Source organism: Corvus hawaiiensis, chromosome 1 (genome assembly GCF_020740725.1).
Source record: "Corvus hawaiiensis isolate bCorHaw1 chromosome 1, bCorHaw1.pri.cur, whole genome shotgun sequence".
NCBI lineage: Eukaryota > Metazoa > Chordata > Aves > Passeriformes > Corvidae > Corvus > Corvus hawaiiensis.
In genome coordinates this window covers 24,223,762-24,242,974 of record NC_063213.1, presented here as the reverse complement: position 1 = coordinate 24,242,974, position 19,213 = coordinate 24,223,762, and the positions used below count along the sequence as shown (strand labels likewise).

The 19,213-nt window shown below is 38.0% G+C and overlaps 1 protein-coding gene across 5 annotated transcripts in view; it reads right to left on the bottom strand.

Moving 5' to 3' along the window:
• ADCY1 (adenylate cyclase 1) overlaps positions 1–19,213 on the bottom strand; it is a 190,457-nt gene that overhangs the window by 48,191 nt on the left and 123,053 nt on the right. For all 5 annotated transcript variants that reach the window (XM_048296615.1, XM_048296607.1, XM_048296597.1 and 2 more), the window contains 4 exons: positions 17,104–17,188; positions 13,103–13,192; positions 9,954–10,210; positions 9,197–9,323 (listed from right to left, as the gene is read on the bottom strand). In XM_048296615.1, the coding sequence (XP_048152572.1) occupies positions 9,197–9,323; positions 9,954–10,210; positions 13,103–13,192; positions 17,104–17,188 (559 nt within the window). The remainder of the gene's footprint in view (positions 1–9,196; positions 9,324–9,953; positions 10,211–13,102; positions 13,193–17,103; positions 17,189–19,213) is intronic.

Genomic DNA, 19,213 nt, shown 5'->3' with positions numbered 1-19,213 from the left:
TCCCATTTATATCTGGAATTTGGTGTCCTGATCTACTACAAAGTCCACATAATTTCTCAGTATCCATTCCTATGGAAGTAGGAGAAAACCAGTCACCTCTTGCCTTTGTATAGTCTAACAATATTATTTCATGCGATTTTTTTTTTCAGGAAGCTAAGTTTTATTTTCCATGACAAAACTTAGGAAACAACCTTTCTATTCAAATTACACAGTCTGCTTTGCCCTGCAGTTTATTCTGTATTTTTAAATTTCTTTACAAGTAGAAAGAATTCTGAAAGAGAACTGATTTTATAAACTTAAATTCTTCAGGAATTGTTGTCTTTTTAAATAAATTCTCAGCTCCTAATCTAATTTGTATAATAAGAAAGAGAACTTGTTCCAGAGGGAAATATCAGTAAACTTTAAACAGCAATTAAGTTGCAAGAAATACACCTGAAGCTTTTATTCTAAGCATCTATTTTCTGTTTGTGAGCTGTTTTCTTGACACTTCTTTCACTGTTTAAATTTCATATGCTATTTTCTTAAAATATCCTTCGCCTATTTTGGTGGTATGTTTTACTTACAAGAAAACTTACTGTTTTCTATAAACATGTGAAATGGCCTCTGGCATTTAGTTTTACTGTTGGAATTTAAATGTTTTAATAGGAAAAACAAAAGGTTCTTCAGCTGAAAATCCAAACCAATCTTGCAACTCCATTTTACATCCCACTAGAATATGGGAAAATTTATTCTGACAACAGCAAAGAGATTTGTTGACTGAATTGATGATCTTAATAAAATACCCATTCGGGGCTTCCTTATCCATTCCTCTATTTTTTCAACAAGAAATTTTGTTGTTATTTTCTTCCTAGGAATATTAGGGTTCTCAGTTAACCTACCAATACAATATGGGGCAGAATACCATCGTAAAGAACAAAACTCTTTTGAGTCAGGGTGTGAAGATTTCTGGACTAATCAAGGGAATCAAGTAGGGGTAGGTAAGTGGAGTAATCAGTTTGATACACTGTATGAGTAGTGATGTTGATCAATCACTGGCAGCGGCTGTTCATTTCTGATCTGGAAATATGTGATCAAATTCCTCTGCCTTGCCCAGTTGTGGCCCAAAGTGTTCATTTTGGAAGAAATGATTGAAAAGATTCTTCAGTACATCCATCATTATGTATGAATCACAACAAAGGTTTCAGAGCATGGAACACCCATGACTAAGAAGTAGAGAACTGGGCTCTTGAGTGAAGAGCTAATGGCTTAAATCAAACTATCAGAGTCATGTCTGAAGTGGTGGCAAAATCATATATAAGAGCAGAGAAAGGCACTAATGATGTCACCATTGCTAATGATAGAATGCTACATGTTTAATACACCTAACAAGTGTCTCTTCCCTTTTTGGATACAAAACTGTTAACTACAATTTTGACTCTGAGAGGGTTCAGTTGCTAAAAATGAAATTGTGGGGAAAAGATTTGAAGTAAAATTAAAGATAACAGTATAATATAGGGGGAAGTATGGTTGCTACTCCCTGGATGGAACACAGTCAGCACACCCAACTTTCCACACATGGTATTATCTAGGGGGGACTAAATGGAGAGTGGAGTGGAGTCGAGCAGAGGGGAGCGGAGCAGAGCAGAGTGGAGTGGAGTGGAGTGGAGCGGAGTGGAGACACTGCAACCAGGCTCTGCTGAAACCCTTGCAGAGGACAGTGCTCGGCAGTACTTTTTATTTGGTAAGCCACACAGCAGCTGGAAGCCAAGGGAGATAAAGGAAGATGTCCTGCTGTTGAATCAGCAACCATGGCAAAATTACCCTCTTTGGATTGACATATATCCCCATCCCAAGGTTATCTCACATACTACGTTACCTGCCTCCAAGGCATGACCACCCCCCACTGAGTAAGATGCATGACTAATGTCACTCAGGCTTTGCATAAACATTGTATTGGGTTGACCCTGAGTTGATGGACAGTCTTTAAGACCAATTACGCTTCTCACAATTTACATATTTAAACCGCACAGAAAGGCAGGACTTCCCCTTTTGTCAGAGCTCTCTTGCTGGGAGGTGGGGGGGGCTCCGAGCCTCCTGGCCCCGCCGGGCTGGGCCGGGGCCACTGCCCCTTTCCCCCTTTCCCAATGCTGTGGCACGGACCCTGGATCGCTTGGGGAGGGACTGTCCCAGAGCCGCAGGCAGCTAAAACCAGCCATGGACTGCTCACAGCTAAACCCATCCAGCGCGGCTCCTGGGGACAGGCGGGTCCCTCTCCTCTCCATGCAGAGCCGGCGGAGTCAACAGGAGCCGGCAGAGCCTCCTGTCTGCAGCCAGCACACTTCGTGCTGAACTGAAGAGGACACCACGCAGCCAGCAGCACAAAGGGAGCGAGGCTTTCTCCACCGTAAAGCCTGAACAAGAACATCCTTCAACATGGCGGCGTCAGAGTCAGAGAGAAAGAGAAGTGAGTCACGTGGGACGGAGCTGAGCATGGCGACGGGAGAAAAGAGGGCGGTGCCGCGATTCTGGCACGTAGCTTAAAAACCTCCTTGCATGCCGTGGTAAGAAACTGTAATACCACAAACTGTTTGTCTCTTTAATCCATTTGAAGAACATGGGGGGATGGAGTATCTTCGTGTGCCTGTGAAGATTGTGAAGAGTGCCTATGCCAGGCTATATAGAAGTAGTAAGAGGCTGTTAGAGACTTGTGGCGAAGAAAAGCCTTTGTGTGCAGGCCAAAATAACTTATCCTTAAAAAAAAATGAATAACCCCATGTGATGGCCCATGTTTTGTAGTGTGAAGGAACTGTGAGATTTTTCATGGGAGAGATGTTCTACACACAGCAGATTGTTTGTTTCCGGGCGGGTCTGCTGTTAGTAGCAGTTTGGGAACCACGTGCAACTGAAGGAAAACCCTTTTTTCCTTAAGCATAAGAGAGAGACTTTTCAAGAACTGGAACACTGACTAACATCCCATGTTCTGTTATCCCTTGTGTGAGCTGGGTAAAAGGAGAGAAGTGCGGGGGGGGGGGGGGGGGATTTGCTTTAATTTTGTTTTGTTATTTTCTCTTTACTTTTAATTCTATTAGTAATAAAACTCTTTTCATTGTACTGCAACTGTTTAAGGTTTGTGCCTGCTTTGCTTTTCTCCTAATTCTTATCTCACAGAAGGAAAATAAGTAAGTAATGAATATTTTGAACCAAAACCACTACATTTAATTGGTGTTTCCGCCCGGTTATCGAACTCAACCTGCTACAAACATAAAGAAGAGTTAAGAAAGGGAAGAAGACTCCATCATATCTTCTGGGATTAGTTGGCAGGCTGAACCTCTCTTCTCCCCCATATGGACACTTATGGGGTAAGAATTGTACTCTATCCATGCTGACTGATTACCTCGAGCTAGCTTTCACTGGGGGTTAGAGCTTGTCTGCATATTGCTTTGAATACATTTTTGCAGTCAGATACGATTACCAGCAATCCTAAAACCTTAACTTCTCACCATTTTTTTTAATTAATAAAGAGTGTTAACTACAAACTGGTAATGTAGGTTCTTCAAGGCAGCTAGCAGTCAATGGCAGTGGGTAAAGGTGTGGAGACCCAGCAGGAGGTCTCTCTTTTGGCATGTGACCCTGAGCAAATCAGTTGAACTGCACTCTGATCTAGGAGACGACTCCTTGAAGGGTCCCCATAGCAGGCAGTGCTGGAAGACTGCTTGAGCACAAGGGTCTTGGCTTTCCTGGGGCATGGTCAGACTAATCAAACACTAAGCATTTGAGAAAATCTTCATTTTCACATGAAAAAACCCCTAACATCATGGAAAGCCCTTGAATAATACCATGGTGGATAATGGCAGCAAACCTAAAATAGGGGCGAATTATGTAAACAGCAGAACAAGGGGAGTGCTCTTACTTTTTTGTCCCCTGACCTATTTGAGGTCAAGCACCTCCTAGCTAACAGAGAGAGAGAGAGGAGTACACTATCTCCGTGTGTTCTGGGAGAAATTAGCCCTGACAATACCCATGAGGGCCAATGCAGTGCCCTGAAAACTAAGCTGTGTTAGCTCTGCCTGACCTAGCCACAGAACTAGAAACAGAACATTCATGGAATTAGCACAGCATTCCTTCTGCATTACTTTCTCATGCTGAAAAGCAAAGGCATATTATCTTAGAACACACACTGGTCAATACTGCTGTATTGTTGCTGGTACCCTAGACAGAGTCTCTGCATGGACTGCCCTTAACCCATCCACAGATCATGCCTAACATCCTGCTTTATTATTGAAGTGATCCATTAGGAATATGAACTGAAGTGTACCTCATCTGCTACTACTGCAAGGAGCTTGAGTATCTATCCTCTTGTCTTGCACTGCCTAAGACAGCTCTCATTTATTCAATTCCTCAGAAGCTGCTTGGGGAAAGAGCAAAAATGTCATTGCATCTCTCACAAGGGAAGATAAAGGAGTGAAGGTGAGGTAAAAAAAGACTTAGTCATGTCCAACAAATTAAAACTATCCCATCACACAGATAATACGGGAGGGAAGTAAGCCAATCACTGGTATTTTCTGTACCTTTTTCCAGCTTCCTGCTTTCTGCCCTTCAGGGAAGTGCAATGAAAACTGTCCTTCCTCCTTGTGACTCATGACCTTCTAGTGCTCTTTGAGCAGCTGAGATTAAAGGATGCATAGGCATCATTCTTTCTCAGGAAAAACAGACACTGGGAAGGGAGAAGGAGTACTTGGGGCTGAAAGATTAAAATTGCACAGATCACAGGTATTTACATTTCTGGTGGGAATATTATCCAAACAGCTAAATGGCATTTAAACCTTAATCTATTTGCCCCTATTGCCATTGGCTAATTAAGGAAAGCTGCCAGCATATTTATGCAATAGCTACTAGCTCAAAAAACAAGGCAGATTATTGTGAAAATAAACAAGAAAGAAAATGCACCAACATAATTTTTCACATTCTGCTGTTTGTTTATACCTGCTTGGTATTTGTGACAGCTAGGTCATTTTGTGGAACCCAACTGTACTTGTAGAGCTGCAGTATTTAAAAGCAGGCTTTATTTTTGCACTGGACATGGTGGCAAAATTTAAAATGTTTTTGGTACTATGACTTTTTATATCAATCTAATTAACATCTACTGCATTTTACATAGTTACACATGATCCCACAGTTTTTACAATGCTGGTAAGTGATTACCCATCCTCTATCTGGAAAGTGGTCTGAACAGTTGTATCACCTGACAGTTTAATAAACCTAAAAATACTGTAGAAAAGTCACCGACTAAATAGATACCACATGAAAATACCGTTTCAAGATTCAGTTAAAAAGAAGCTAGGCACCAGCGCCATGGAAATCTCATTTTGTTTACCTGAAGATGGCACTACATCCACAGGGAACAAACCCATCACACTGCTTTTGTAGAGCCAGATTTTTGAGTGGAAGTGCGAAGACACCTGGCAAGTCTTGCCTGCAGACTGTAAAACTGATACTTCTTACAAGTGTAACGGACTAGAAGAGGCAGCAGAATGATATTCTAGTACTCCCTAAATGCATCAATCAAATGCATCAAATGAAGTCATATCATTTTATTATTCTTGTTTTCCTCCTGTGACAAATCCTGGGTGAGGGAGCAACTACATTTTTTGGCAGCTTTAGGATCTTCATGAATTTATTACTTGTATTTATTTGTCCATTCTTTTTTTTCTCTCCCAGTTTTATTAAATAATTTGCATGATCAAAAGTGATTACCAGTCACAAATAAGTAAAATGCTCCTATATTTGCTATTCATAGTTATTGTCATATGAGGCACACAGTTACTCAACAATGTTATGCAGAAAACAAAATTCTCCTCCAAATGCCTATTAAAAATATCAAGAAAACAACCAACAGACGTTTTCTGAAAATACTGTGATATTCAGAAAGGTTAAATCTGGCACAGAAATATACCCTAGCAAATCAACAAGAGCCTATAACAGCACTAACGTGAGAACAGTAAGTACAAATATAAATGTTTTAACAACATATCATCCATAGAAAATGTATTCTTTCCACATGATGTACATAAATTCTACTGTATTATCACTGTTCTGGTTATGCAACCTCGATGAGTGGAAATTAGATTAACTTATCTTGAAACTGTGTGCTTATTCTAAGTCAGTTTTTCTTGTTTGAAACTGCTCTTCTTCAAAGAACTTTTTTTCCCTGATGGGGTGGAAAAAATGTGTGGAAGTATGTTTTCCTCAGACCTTAGCATAGACCACTGAGTATGTATCTATGTATTCCTACTGATTAATTTCAGGATACTTTCACCGTTTAAAATATAATTTAGTAGTACTAGACTGTTGTTCATGACGAAATAAAAGAAATTATCTATGAAATCCTTTTTATTGCAGCCTATGCCACAAACGCTTTTATTCATCTGAGAACATTTTTACAGGATTAGCCCAACAACGAACGTTACTAAAAGTATGCAAAGTGCTTGAAGCTTCCAGAATAGCCCTTGAGTCTGAAATTCCCCCAGATGTAAGCCAGCAATTAAAAAGCCTCCTAAAATGACATGCTGAACCATGCTGGAGTATCTTCACACAGTAGGGGCTGGCTACTGGGAGATGTGAATCTAGCTTTAGCATTTGGTTCATGCAATTCAATGTTTGCACAAAGAATCAGCACACTCCCTTTGGAAACCAGAAAATCTCCATAGGCCCTGAGCACTAAGTTGACGGACTTTCTAAAACTTCTGTTACCAGAATTATAACCAAGTTAAGCCAATATGGTTTAATGGTAAGTAGTATTATGGCTTTAGAGAAACATGACCAATACTGCTTTTAGCCTTATAGAAGGCTCCTGCAGTCCAGCAGCTAGAGAAAACCGGCTCTTACTTGTCTCCTCTTAAAGGCTGTTAAACAATTAATAGCCTGCAGCTTGCTAACTATTCAAAGGCAGCGTTAACATATAGATATTTCCAACAAACTGTGTTCCCCAAGCCTTTAATACTCAGATTTTTACTGTGCTGTAGAACCTAGTAAGTTCAAAGACAATGTTTTGGGGGTTTTTTTGCTTATCCATTTGAATATATCAGTACAATAAGCACTTCTGTAACATCCATCATGGACAGTACTTCTGCATGTTACGTTAATTAGTCCTTGGAATCAATATCATTTACAACCAATACACAGAGTGGGAAGCAGAACAGCATTTCTTTCAACATGTTATCCACTATTACTTATTGCACAGGGAATAGATCTTCCACTTGGAATTGAGAAGATGAAATGTATATGCCCAGATAATCTAAGAGACCAAGAATAGTGTACTGATTTCAAAGAATGGTAGTTACGTTGATGTTATGTAAATTCTGAATTTTCTACCTAAACTGATTTTTTTCCTTTCTCATTATTATCATGCAAACTTCACACACAAGGTGGCACTACGTAAGTCTCTGATTTGCAACTAAAAAGATCTGAAAATGGCATTTGATCTTCTCAGATGAAAAGCACTTTTTGAGATGGTACCTGAAAATGCCACTGGACAATAGTGAAATTTCATTTCATATCTCCCCTTATTGTCCCTTGGAGAAAGTGCACAATGGTTTTAATAATAGTGATAGATGACTAGGATTTTTTATATAACCTGTCTCCAAGAAAACAGAAAAGTTCATATTTCTTCCTTTACCACTGTCCAAGTCCAGTGCTGGTCTTTCATTAGACAAGCATCCCATACTCCTGTACTTAAGTTTTTTAAACTAATTAATTGTTAATTAAAAGCTAACTTAAAACTAAGCATCTTTAAGCAGTACTTGCATTAGGGATGCACAGTTTGCCATGGAAGTTGCAGTAGCTGGAATGATGATCAGGGCCTGGAATAACATACAGAAGGTTTTGTATTCATGGATCATATGGCACTCACATACTTCCACCGCGTGCCAGCCCACATAAAGTTAGTGACTATCCAGCGAGGCATGTGCAGCACCGAATTTCAAAATCAGGTGATTTTGTTTTTCCATCTGAAAATTGTATTTGGCACCATAGCAAACAGAAACTAGTATCACTTTATCCAAAACAAGCTTCTGAGGCTGACAGGCACAGCAGTTATGAATACTGCAGGTCATAGGACAAAAACTGAATTAAACGATCACACTCAGCTGAGCTGTACAGAGTTCATGGAAATTATAGAACAAGATAATCTTAAAGCATAAAAGAGGGGAACACAGTCTTGGACATCAAGTTAATCAAGAAATCCCAACGAAGCTTAACTGCTAGGTAGAAAAACTTCTCATGCAGAATATAATAGAGCTAAGTCATAACTGCTTTCTCCACTTTATGTAATACAGTGGATCCAGGGATGTGTTCCAGTCAACCAGTAACCCATGTGTTTCAGTCTTGATGTTATGTGTAAAAGCAAGCGCTACAATGATTTATATGGTCTTCTTCACAACACAGTTCACAGGATGCAGATGAGAACAGAATACGACCTCTGTCAACTACAGGAATGTAAGCTTTACTGTAACGAAAACTTCCAAATTCCACCAAACAAACTTACATATTCAACTTTCTCCTTCCCTTGGGGGCCGGTGTAAAACACCTTGGACGTGGGAATTAGACTGCTGAGAGGTGTGACAGGAGGTAGACATATCCTGATGCCCATGTTATGGCTAATATAATTTCTGTAGGTTTTTGCTGTGATTATGATAGTTAGGAATTAAATTTTAAAAAAAGGTCCCTGAACTTGGTATCTAAATAAATTTCTGATCTTCCTCTGAGAAAGAGTTCCATAGTTTCTTTGTATAATATAGGTTTAAATATTTCCTTTTATCAGTTTTATTTGCTTCTTTTCAGTTTAACTGAATATTTATTTACTTTCATTCCTTTTTGAATAATCAGATAAAAAAAACCCCATGGAATTGATTTTTTTATCTCAAGTTTCTATTGTTAACAGTTTATTCCTAATGCACCTTAGGTATAAATATATTATTTGATTAATGATATACTGGAACAACTGCAAAGAAACAAAAAAGTCACTTCTCCAGGAAAAAGATGAATTTTACAGGTCTGTGGAAAGAAAGCTCTAAAATAATCTTTCTCTGTGAACCCCAAAAGACATGAAAAAATTTGAGTGTCTGAGTCCAAGTAATTTGTCCTGTAATCTGAGTCCAACCAATTCAAAAAGTCAGACATCATTTTTTGTGCATGGATACTGTAAAGTCCTGTGATTTACCTGCACTGCCCAGAGGTAGTCCAGACGCAGTTTCAAGTCCACCTGTCTTGAATGCAGGGCCAAAGCACAAGAAAATAGCAAAATAGCTAGTATTGGTTCATAACCACGCATATAAAAGGAGCCGCCCCTTAAAAATAAGAAGAAAATAAATGGGTTTATTCCAGGTCTAATACCTAAGGCTGCACATTTTTAATATCAGATCTTTAGTTTAGAACACATGGGTACCTCCTAATCACTAGCTTTTTTTGAGGAGGCTCATCTGGGCAGAGAGATGGGTGGCAGTACATCTGATCACTGCATCATGCCAACATGCAACTTCTTGAGGATTTTTTAATGCTATGCATTATTATAATGTGTGTGCACATTTTTAATTAGGAAATATAAAAACATTGAAAAGCTCAAAAGCTTAACTGAAATTGGGATTGCTTGAGGGCTGCTGAAACATGGCAGTTAAGTTTTTAACTGTGTTTTTCTATTCCATATGATAGTTAGACTGCAGTGTGTTCAGCTGGGGTACATTAGCATAAAACTACAGAACAATGGGGCAACAGTTGCCAACTCCCAAAAGCTGATCTCCAGTTGATGGATGTTACTAGATCCTACAATTGCTGGGGAGAGGATGACTGAAGTATTTCTTACGGTCTACTGAGTCTATAGTCCTAGGCAGCACTGAACACTAGAGGACAATTCAGAAATAAGTAGTCAGTGTGTCAATCTATAGAAAATTACCCATTGTTTAATTTAGCTGGATACCTACCCCACTGCTTTTCTGTAACCACTGAGTTCCAGAATAACTATGTACAAAATTGTAACAAAAAGCAGGAGAATCATTTTTGGCAAGGAAGATACACGTAGAAATATTGCCAAGGTGAGAGTCCCCACTATGCAGGAAAGGAAAGCATAGTGGGCTGTGTCACATGGAAGTTCATTCATTGTTTTATTTGTTCCACCAGGAGAAATTATAACTATTGAGCTGCTGGAATTGGTATTCCAAACCCAAGGCATGCAGCCAACCTAGAAAACACAGGAGAGGTGAGAAGGGGAGAAAGTTAAATGCGAAATAAACAGAAATGTAGTTGCTATGGAGGCTGACTGTAGTTCATTTCTACTTGGAAAACTATGGCTGTGGAGTTCCCACCCAGCTCAATGCTGTATTAAAATCTCCTTTTCCTGCAATGCTCCACTGAGTTTTAGGGGAGAGACACAATTTGTTAATTAGAGGCCAACAAGGACAACCAATTCAAGTGTGGGCTTAGTTTAATAGTTTCCCTCTCAGTGCTCCTAAAACCTAAGAGATTCTCAAGCCAGCATATTCCTGCAAAATTAAGGAACTTCAGTTAACATTTTATGTGGCCATGCAGGTGAAAAAGGTTCTTGTACAGAGCAGAGATATAAATAAATGTTTGTTTTATTGACTATGTAAATCATATAAACTTCAATTACTTAAATACAAAGGAAAACATATTTTAATTGAGTTAAAAACTAAACATAATATCTTTTTCCATCTCACAGCGACTTCTGCTGTCACATATGTTTCAAACACAAGGACTCATCTTTAATATTCCTGTCACTGCAGTTATCCAAGGAGTTTCATTTCCTTCTTAGACTGGGAAATAAAATTTTTTTTGTATATTGCTTATCGGAAATTTGGGGAAACCTAACCTGCCTATCCTAAAGACAATGTCATGTACATATCTCAGAGCTGTTACACAAGGAAGAGAGGAATTTCTGGCACATAGTGCAAGTCCCTAGAGCTCCAGTTTTAACTGCAGTCCAACCTTCAACCCTCACAGAGGAAATGGATAAGAGTTAGTATAAGTGGGGAGAGTGGGATGGTAGTGTGAAATTGATTTAACAGGCACCATCATATATGCTCTGCCCTGTACTTACGCTTTCTCTTTTGAAGTGTGTTATAAGACCTTTTTATTTAATCCCAAACGTTGACAATGAAATTTTATAGTATGCTGTAAAGTAACTGACCTGAGTCAACCTGAAGGGTGATTAAACCATGTATTTTATGGGGGTTGTATTAACTTAGAAGGATGAGACATAATAAATAAAATGTGAGTTAAACTCATAATGGGTAACACTATGAAATGAGATTGAGAGAGTGAAATGAAAAACCCCTTTAATGGGATTTTGTTCAATATCCTTAAAAATGCTTTCATTGTAAACTCATCCAAAAACATACACATGCATGAGGGCTTCATCAATGATCTGCAATCTATCCAGGAAAACATTATCTGCTGTACAACCAATAGTGGAACCTCAACACCTAGCTCTTCTGATAACTGAGAATTCAAGAGGCATTACCTTGCAGGAACTAATAATTTCTACTGATTAAACATTTCTCCTTAGGTTACAAGTTATTTTTGTTCAGGAAAGGATAAAGTTATATTTCTGACCTATTCCAAGTTGTAACTGAATGATCACTGCCTTGTTGGAGGTCAGAACTTCTGAATTCTAATCTGTCTTCTTACACTATTGTTCAGCTTTGCATTAGGGCTTACAATGTCTGTTTCTCATTCTCACCATCTTTAAGTGGCAACAATGGTGCTTGTTTCATTTGGTCAAAGTAAGTGTCAGATCTGTGGAGGCTGATTCACAAAAGTTTTGGCTGTCATAACTTTAATCTCAATCCCAAAGTCAGATACACAGAATTTGCTCAGAAGCTAGCCTGGAATCACTGCAAAGCTCTATGCATTTTGTGCTTATGTCCACATTAGGAACCATATATGTGTCTGTGTGCTATTACAGCTGTGTGTTACTCACACAGATGATGTTCAGGAATTCCCAGAAATGTCTCAGCATCAGTAATTCTTGGCTCCTCTCGGGACATTGGAATTCACAGAAAAGGGATCCTCTGCCCATTCAGTTCATGGGGATAAGCTAGTTATTATGTTCTCGGGGCAGGTCCAGGGACGAGTGAATACACAAAATACAAAATACGAGGCTTGGCATCTCAGCACTGAGAATTGCTCATGTTTTCTTAATGGTCAGAACACATTGTCGAATTCCTGCAGAGAGGCATGATTTGAAACATCTGCCTTCTCAGCATTTCCAATTGTGTTTTATGTGCTATTTTTGTGCAGATTCTTTCCTTCGAGTACCCTAATATGTTTAGTTCATTAGCATTAGCAGCCAAAATGCTGAAATTGAGCACTAGGAATTCATCAAGGCAACTGACTGACAAATACTTAGGTGGAAGTTTGAATACCATTGGAATTCAAGTCCACCATGTTGAACTCTCTGCTAATCTACAGTAGAGGAAGCTTAATTTTCAGAAGTATTGAGCATGTTCACTTCATACAACAGAAGCTTTTTAGACATTAGACGTGAATGGATCATGTAAGTAGCATAGTGTAAGCACCTCTTCTCGTTACACAAAACTGTCAATATTTTAAAATCTATCTTTCTGATCTGCCTAGACTAAAAGTATCACCCTGTTATTACACAGAAATATGTTCCATAAGTTGCCACATAGAAATAGCAATCTTGTTTTGACACCATACCTTGTCTGTCACAAAATATTAGCCATTGAACTAGCAAGCAGTTGAACATTTAAAAACTGTTTTCCCACAAAGTGCATGACATCATCAGTCCACATGATGCTAAGGTTTGACATACAAATTTATATTGGTTTTGAATAGGTATTATCTGTAATTTGCTAATAGCTTTGCCATTCCTAATTCAATACACTGTCCTACACAATACATTGTCTCAGGGCAATGGAAGTTCAAATTGCAGCAAAGGGGGTTAATTTTGAAGAAGCATGCTCTGCAAGTATGAATAATAAAAGAAGTAGGAATTCATTAGATGAAAATATGGTATGTGTTTAATGGACCTGCCCCAGCTTGTTCTTTAAACAGAATGCTAATTTAAGTGATACTTGATTCAAATACTCACCACACAGCCTTGAGCCACGGAGTATATTAAGATCACAATAAAAATACACAAAATGGTACGAATTTGTATGGTCAGGCACCCTGGAAAACACTAAGGAAGAAGAAAAAAAAGATTTATAGAGAAAATATTTAAAATATTTTTAAGGTGGGGTTGTTATTTTTTAGTAGTCTATAAAGAGAAGTGAATAAGGGATACAGAAATTTAACCTGTACTGCAAATTACGAAATTGTAGTTATTGTTGCATAGTAACTGTTATTTGGTTATTTTTGTAGATGTATTTTAACTGTAATTCCAGTTTTGGAGATAATAAATGTGAAATTATTATTGCTATACATTATTTCTCACTATAATTAGAACTCTTAGAAATTTTAGTTTTATGTCTACTCATGATGTAAATAATACATGAGGACGGCACTTGATTTTGCTCTCATGGGGAAAATACCCAAAGCAACTTTTGTCTTGCAAATTTTCAGTTCCAAATTGTGATCCAAGAGAACATACTCTGATAGCATAAAATTTTGGAGTGGCACATATGTCTTCTGTTACAATAGGCATGTTAAATGCCAGGGTAGTTTTAATTATTGTGACTCATAAAAACATTGAATTTGTCAGAAACAGCAGTAGAGAACAAAAGTATCTGGTGAAATGGAGTCTTGTGAACATTTTGTTTATCTCCACTTTTACCATGATTCCATTTATCACACTATTACACGTCAAGTTCTTGCTCCTATGAAGTCTGTGACAGAACGTGAGACAGGAAAGGTAAGTCTGTCAGGCTGTGTACTTAGGCCCGTTCCAGTCATTCTGACCAACTCTGCTTCCAGGTAAAGCTTCTTTTCTTCCTTTCCCTTTGCACTAAGAATGTTTGGTGCATCTATTATCTACTGGATATATCTTTCAGACCACAGGACTTCTTCCAGTGACTTTAAGGGTCAAGAATCAAATCCAAGAAACAGTCAGATTTAAAGTGGGGATTATCCTGTGTCGTTTAAAAGGAGGAAGCTCAGATTTATCAAGGTTCGATTTCACCTAAGGTCAAATAGAGCAAGCAAACACCTGATTTTTGGATGAAAATCAACAATTTTGAAGAAAAGCTATTCACTTCATGGGTATCACCGACCTCAAAAGCATAGCTTCCAGCAGGCAGCAAAGCACTCATAGAGAGAGGCTACTTTAGCCTTGGCAAAACAGAAATCATGTATTGAAATGTGTCCCTTTCCTTTTGCATATATAGAGACATTTCCCCTGTATGTATGACCATGTTATTAAACGTTTCAGGCAGTTATAGATGAATCAACTTCATATGGGCTGTGACACATGAGAATACAAGCAATTACAGAAAAAAAAGGAAGTATGATCTACAAATACATTCTGGCTTCAGTATAGGTTAAGTCCATGTAAACGTAGGTGTTGAGCAATCAATATAGTATCAATAGTAGATTTGTACTATGGATCTGAGTTAATTTGCTACACCAATGTAACTGTTAGCATCAATAAAACAGATTAGGATACCTGAGGTATATCACCTTTAATAAAACTGAGCATATTGTAGAACAAATAGCTCAAATTATAGGAACCTGAGATTGAAAAGCTTTTTCTCAAGGGAGAAGATACAGTAACATCCAAAATTACACTATGAAAAAAAGACAGACTATTTCTGCCTTTGTTCATCACTATCATACAGTTCTGACTGGAAGGGACCTCAGGGGGCCCAAAAGTACTGTCTGCCTTGATCCCCAGAGTGTCAGGGCCACTTTTGCAGAGTTGGTTACTCCTCCTGTGTCATTGCAGGGAATTATTTCTTCTCAGGGCCTGGACTTTGCATTATCCATTCTGTATTTATAAGATTCCTGTTGGCCCATTCTGTCAACCTATCTAGGACCCTCTCAATAGTCATCCTGCCTGTTCTTACTACTTACTTACTACTGTTCTTACGAAACTGTAGTAATTTGAAAACTTGACATAAGTATATGCCATATCCTTCTCCAGGCTGTTGATAAAAGTGTCAAACAGGACAGAATTCAGGATAAACTCCTGTAGTATCCCACTTATTATTGGTTTCCAGGTAAAGTATAACCATAAACTGCCATGCTCTGAATGTGATCATCCCCATAGTATTTTACCCATCAAACTGTCCACTTAACTAGATGAAAATCCTATGTTCACATGGGGTGGAACATGTGTGGTTTTATCCATATAAATAAAACACAAAATAATTGTGTTTGAAGAAAGTGTATAAAGTCCATTAATTCAGTTTTCAACCAAATAAGCTATCTACTGCTTTTTAAAGAGATAATACCCATAGTTTGAAGATAGTGCTGGATAGTTAATAGGGACAAAGCAAAATACAAATTCAAAGATCGCATGTCCTGACACATTGCACAGACAATTTTTTTTGGTCTGTGTAGTGCATATATGTTTTAAATGTTGACATGCTAGGCTATTGGTTTAAAATGGAAAAGAAACGTTTAAAAGATGAGGTCTGAATTAAAATTCTGACACTAATAAGATTTATACTTCTAAGACATTCTAAGATTGCATCTGCACTTTTATGATAGCATAGAATTTTGGGTTTAATTTTCTTTGTTTTCTTCTATTTGTGGAATTTATATTAACTAAATAAGTACTGTCAGATTCCCAAAATTCTAGGTAACTTGTACAGTAAAATATTATCAAAGTGGTTTTATGAGTAAGGCATTTAATGCTAAAGCATGGAGAAGCTGAGTCACTTGTGAAGTGTGAAACAGCAAGTAAGTGCCAGAAAACTGATTAAAATAGGGGAATTATTCTTTTACAATTCTATATCCATTATCCATACCATATTAATTCTATTTTATTTATTATATAAGACGAATTTTTGCCACAAAGTTTTAAATTGTGATATTCTAAGGTTTTATATTTCTTTCTTTTTCTAATGCTGGATTTGATCCTGTATAGTACTGAATCTCTAGAGGAACCTGGAATAAATACAAATTTTCTTGACTGACAAAACAGATGGAACACTTCTTAAGTTTTCACTAGCCCCAGGGAAATGGTATAAAGAGCAGTTACTTCCTACAAACTTCATCTGCATTTCTACCATCTATAGAGAGCAGAACAGATGATAAACTACTCTGCCCTAATATAAAAAAAAAGAGATCATCAAAATTACTCCCAAATAATTTTTCAAGTTTATAAACAAGGTTCTGTTCAGTACCTGATACTCTGCTAATATACTATTTATGTTTCCATGAAAACACATGCTTTTCTTCTTCCAAAGGGCACTTTTTAAAACTAAAATTTGTGTGTGCTAATCAGCAAAGCTGATTAATTGCGTAGGTGTTTTTTCCTGATAATTGTCTGAAAAGACTAAATTTAGATTAATCAAATACAGATTTCTTTCATCAGAAGATTAGCCTGTAGATGCTTTATTCCGATCTGGTAGACCTATTTCTTCCCTAAAAAAACCAAATATCCTTCTGTATCGCTACTGTTGTGAAAATATAATGGAGGAGAATTAATCATTACTGAAGGTTTTGAAAAGGCCAAGGATTGTGTGTGCAAAACATAGTGCTTTACTATCAAACCAGCTGCTGTTTTGGCAGGAAAAAATTTGAAAACAGAGGGAAGTCAGCAGGACTTTACACCCAGACCAGCTGGAATGAAAGGGAGAATAGTGTGCTCTGTAGTCAGAAAGGAGTAGAAGTCAGGTTAAAGCAGTTTATCTGAACACAGTATTTAGTGGTAGGTGTTCAGGAAAGATTTAGCAAAAAAGAAAGCATAGAATTAATGGCACTGAATGCTACACTGCTGTAATGATTCCTCCTGTAAAAAATCTACTTTCAGATGATCCATCTTCAGTTTTGAAGTGTCTAATACATTACTTACCAATGAACTTTAAAGCACATAGATTTCAGACTGTATGAATCTGTGAAGCATACACTGATGGCTTCATATGCCAAAAGACAAACATAGCATGGTCACCAAAAGGAAGAATAGTCACAAAATCTTAAATCACTTACTTGTACTCGTGTGACATGTAGATACATAATACAAGCCACTAGGAAGCATATGCAGAACACCAGGAGAACAAGAACTATGGTACTCCTAGAATCAAAACACAATAGAAGTATTGCAATGCAACTCAGTAATAGATGAGAACAAACTTCTGTTTGGGCTCCTTCTGAAATAGTATTTTAAATAAATGGTGGAGGATCTCCTCCTCAACCTTGCTGTTATACTAACCATCACAGCACAAATTTAACAGTGAAGTCCACTGCTCTCAAGACTAAGAAATTAGTAAATGCTCTTGCATATGGTTCCCACTCTGACCTTAGCAAGGACATCAAAGCACCTCAAAAATTCAAATGTATGGTAGTCAGGAGGGACACTTTCTAATTGTAGGCTAATGCAGAATATTCAGCATAATGACTCCTGTAAGGGGAGTGTGTAACTCAATTACTTGGCCTTGGCAGCTGTGTTAACAGTTACCATATGCTTTTTCCTTCTAATTTCTCTTTCTCAAAGATTCAGAAATCAACGGTCATTCAATTCAGACACTTAGCAAGTCAAATAAAATCAGACCAGACTGTCTTCTAATGAAGCAGAACAACTCTCTCCTTTTGAGTCTTCCTCAGTGGTTAGACAAATTTTAAGTTTCACATAGATGCTGTAATAATTTTTAAACTCTAAATCTTCCCTCTTCTGATCAATCAAAATAGGCTTGTTCTTCATGAGAAGAGGGGTGCAAACCAAGAACTTTCTTTCTCCAGAAAACTTCTCTTGGAAAAGTACCTTATGGGTGTGAGCAAGCTGACAAAAATTAGTCCACCAGTGCAGGTGCATTTGATTTCTGCTCAGGGGCAGCCTGGCCCCACGACAACCATGGAATCACAGCTGTGTGACAGTAGCATAACATGACCTTCACACCTTCTTTTCTAACTTGTGAGAACAAACCAGCCAGTTCAGACATCATGTGAGCCATGGATTCAGGCATATACGTATCTGTGCCCTTGACAATTACTGGGGAAAGATTGTTTCTACAGGGTTTCTGACAGCAGAAGTGTGCGATTCTCCCGTAGAATTTCTAACTATTTAACTTTGATTTCAAATTCATGTAACAGTTCCTACTGATACTGGAACAGGGAGAATTCTGTGGTATAGTATGTATACCCAGAATTGGAAGGTGACCCTGGGTGCTCTTAGTGTGGATTCTAAATACAAGTATTAAGGCAGACTCTCATGCCTTTAGAGAATTCACTTGTATTCATGATGGTAGCATGCTAGAATAGAATGCAGGGGACATGACTGCAGCAATATTTTATAAGGCAGCAATAGCTGACAACTGACAGTAGTGCTGACTGGGACGCTGACAGACATTTGGGTTGGCATCTAAAAAGGGCTACATCGTGTTTTTTTTTTTTAATAAACACAGAATAAGACGTTAGAAAGGTTCATATTCAGGGCTTTTAGTGGCTACACTGCATATGCACCTCCATAATTGCATAATTGGACAGATTAGGTTGACAGGAACATAGCCTTACTCTCACCAATTCCATCTGGGGATATAAAATGTGTTCTTTAGTTGAGACGCTGTTTTGCTCAAACGATGATAGGAATTGTAAGAATGGCAAGCCCATTGATTTCTGTATATTTATGCAGTAATTGACTTTCCTATGACATTTTCTTGTCTAGATGATGAACCTCCTTCTTGAAATATTGTGATGTATCACTTCTCTCATTAGAGTAACATATTACAAGCCTTGTCTGTCTTTTGCATTCTCTTGCCATACTTGTTACTACTTTGGCAATCTAAACAGCAGCTTAAAGCTCAAATTCTGGAAAGAGGGGAAATTCCCCTATACTTCCAAAGTTTTAATTGAGCTCATGTTTGCATTTGTGTCACAGCAAGGGAAGAGCCCAAGAAAAACAGCAATTTGGCTGTATAAAGCTACCACTCAAGACACTGGAAGAAAGAACTTAGGAGCATTCAGTGGGTGGCTTTTTCAACTATCCCAGTCCATCTTCATGATCTTCAGTGGTGATATTCTGCTGGAGCTTGTGTGTCTGTCAGATCATGACTTAAACTGAATCTCCGTGCAGCTGTTTTTAAGTGACAGTAGTTTTTGGAAA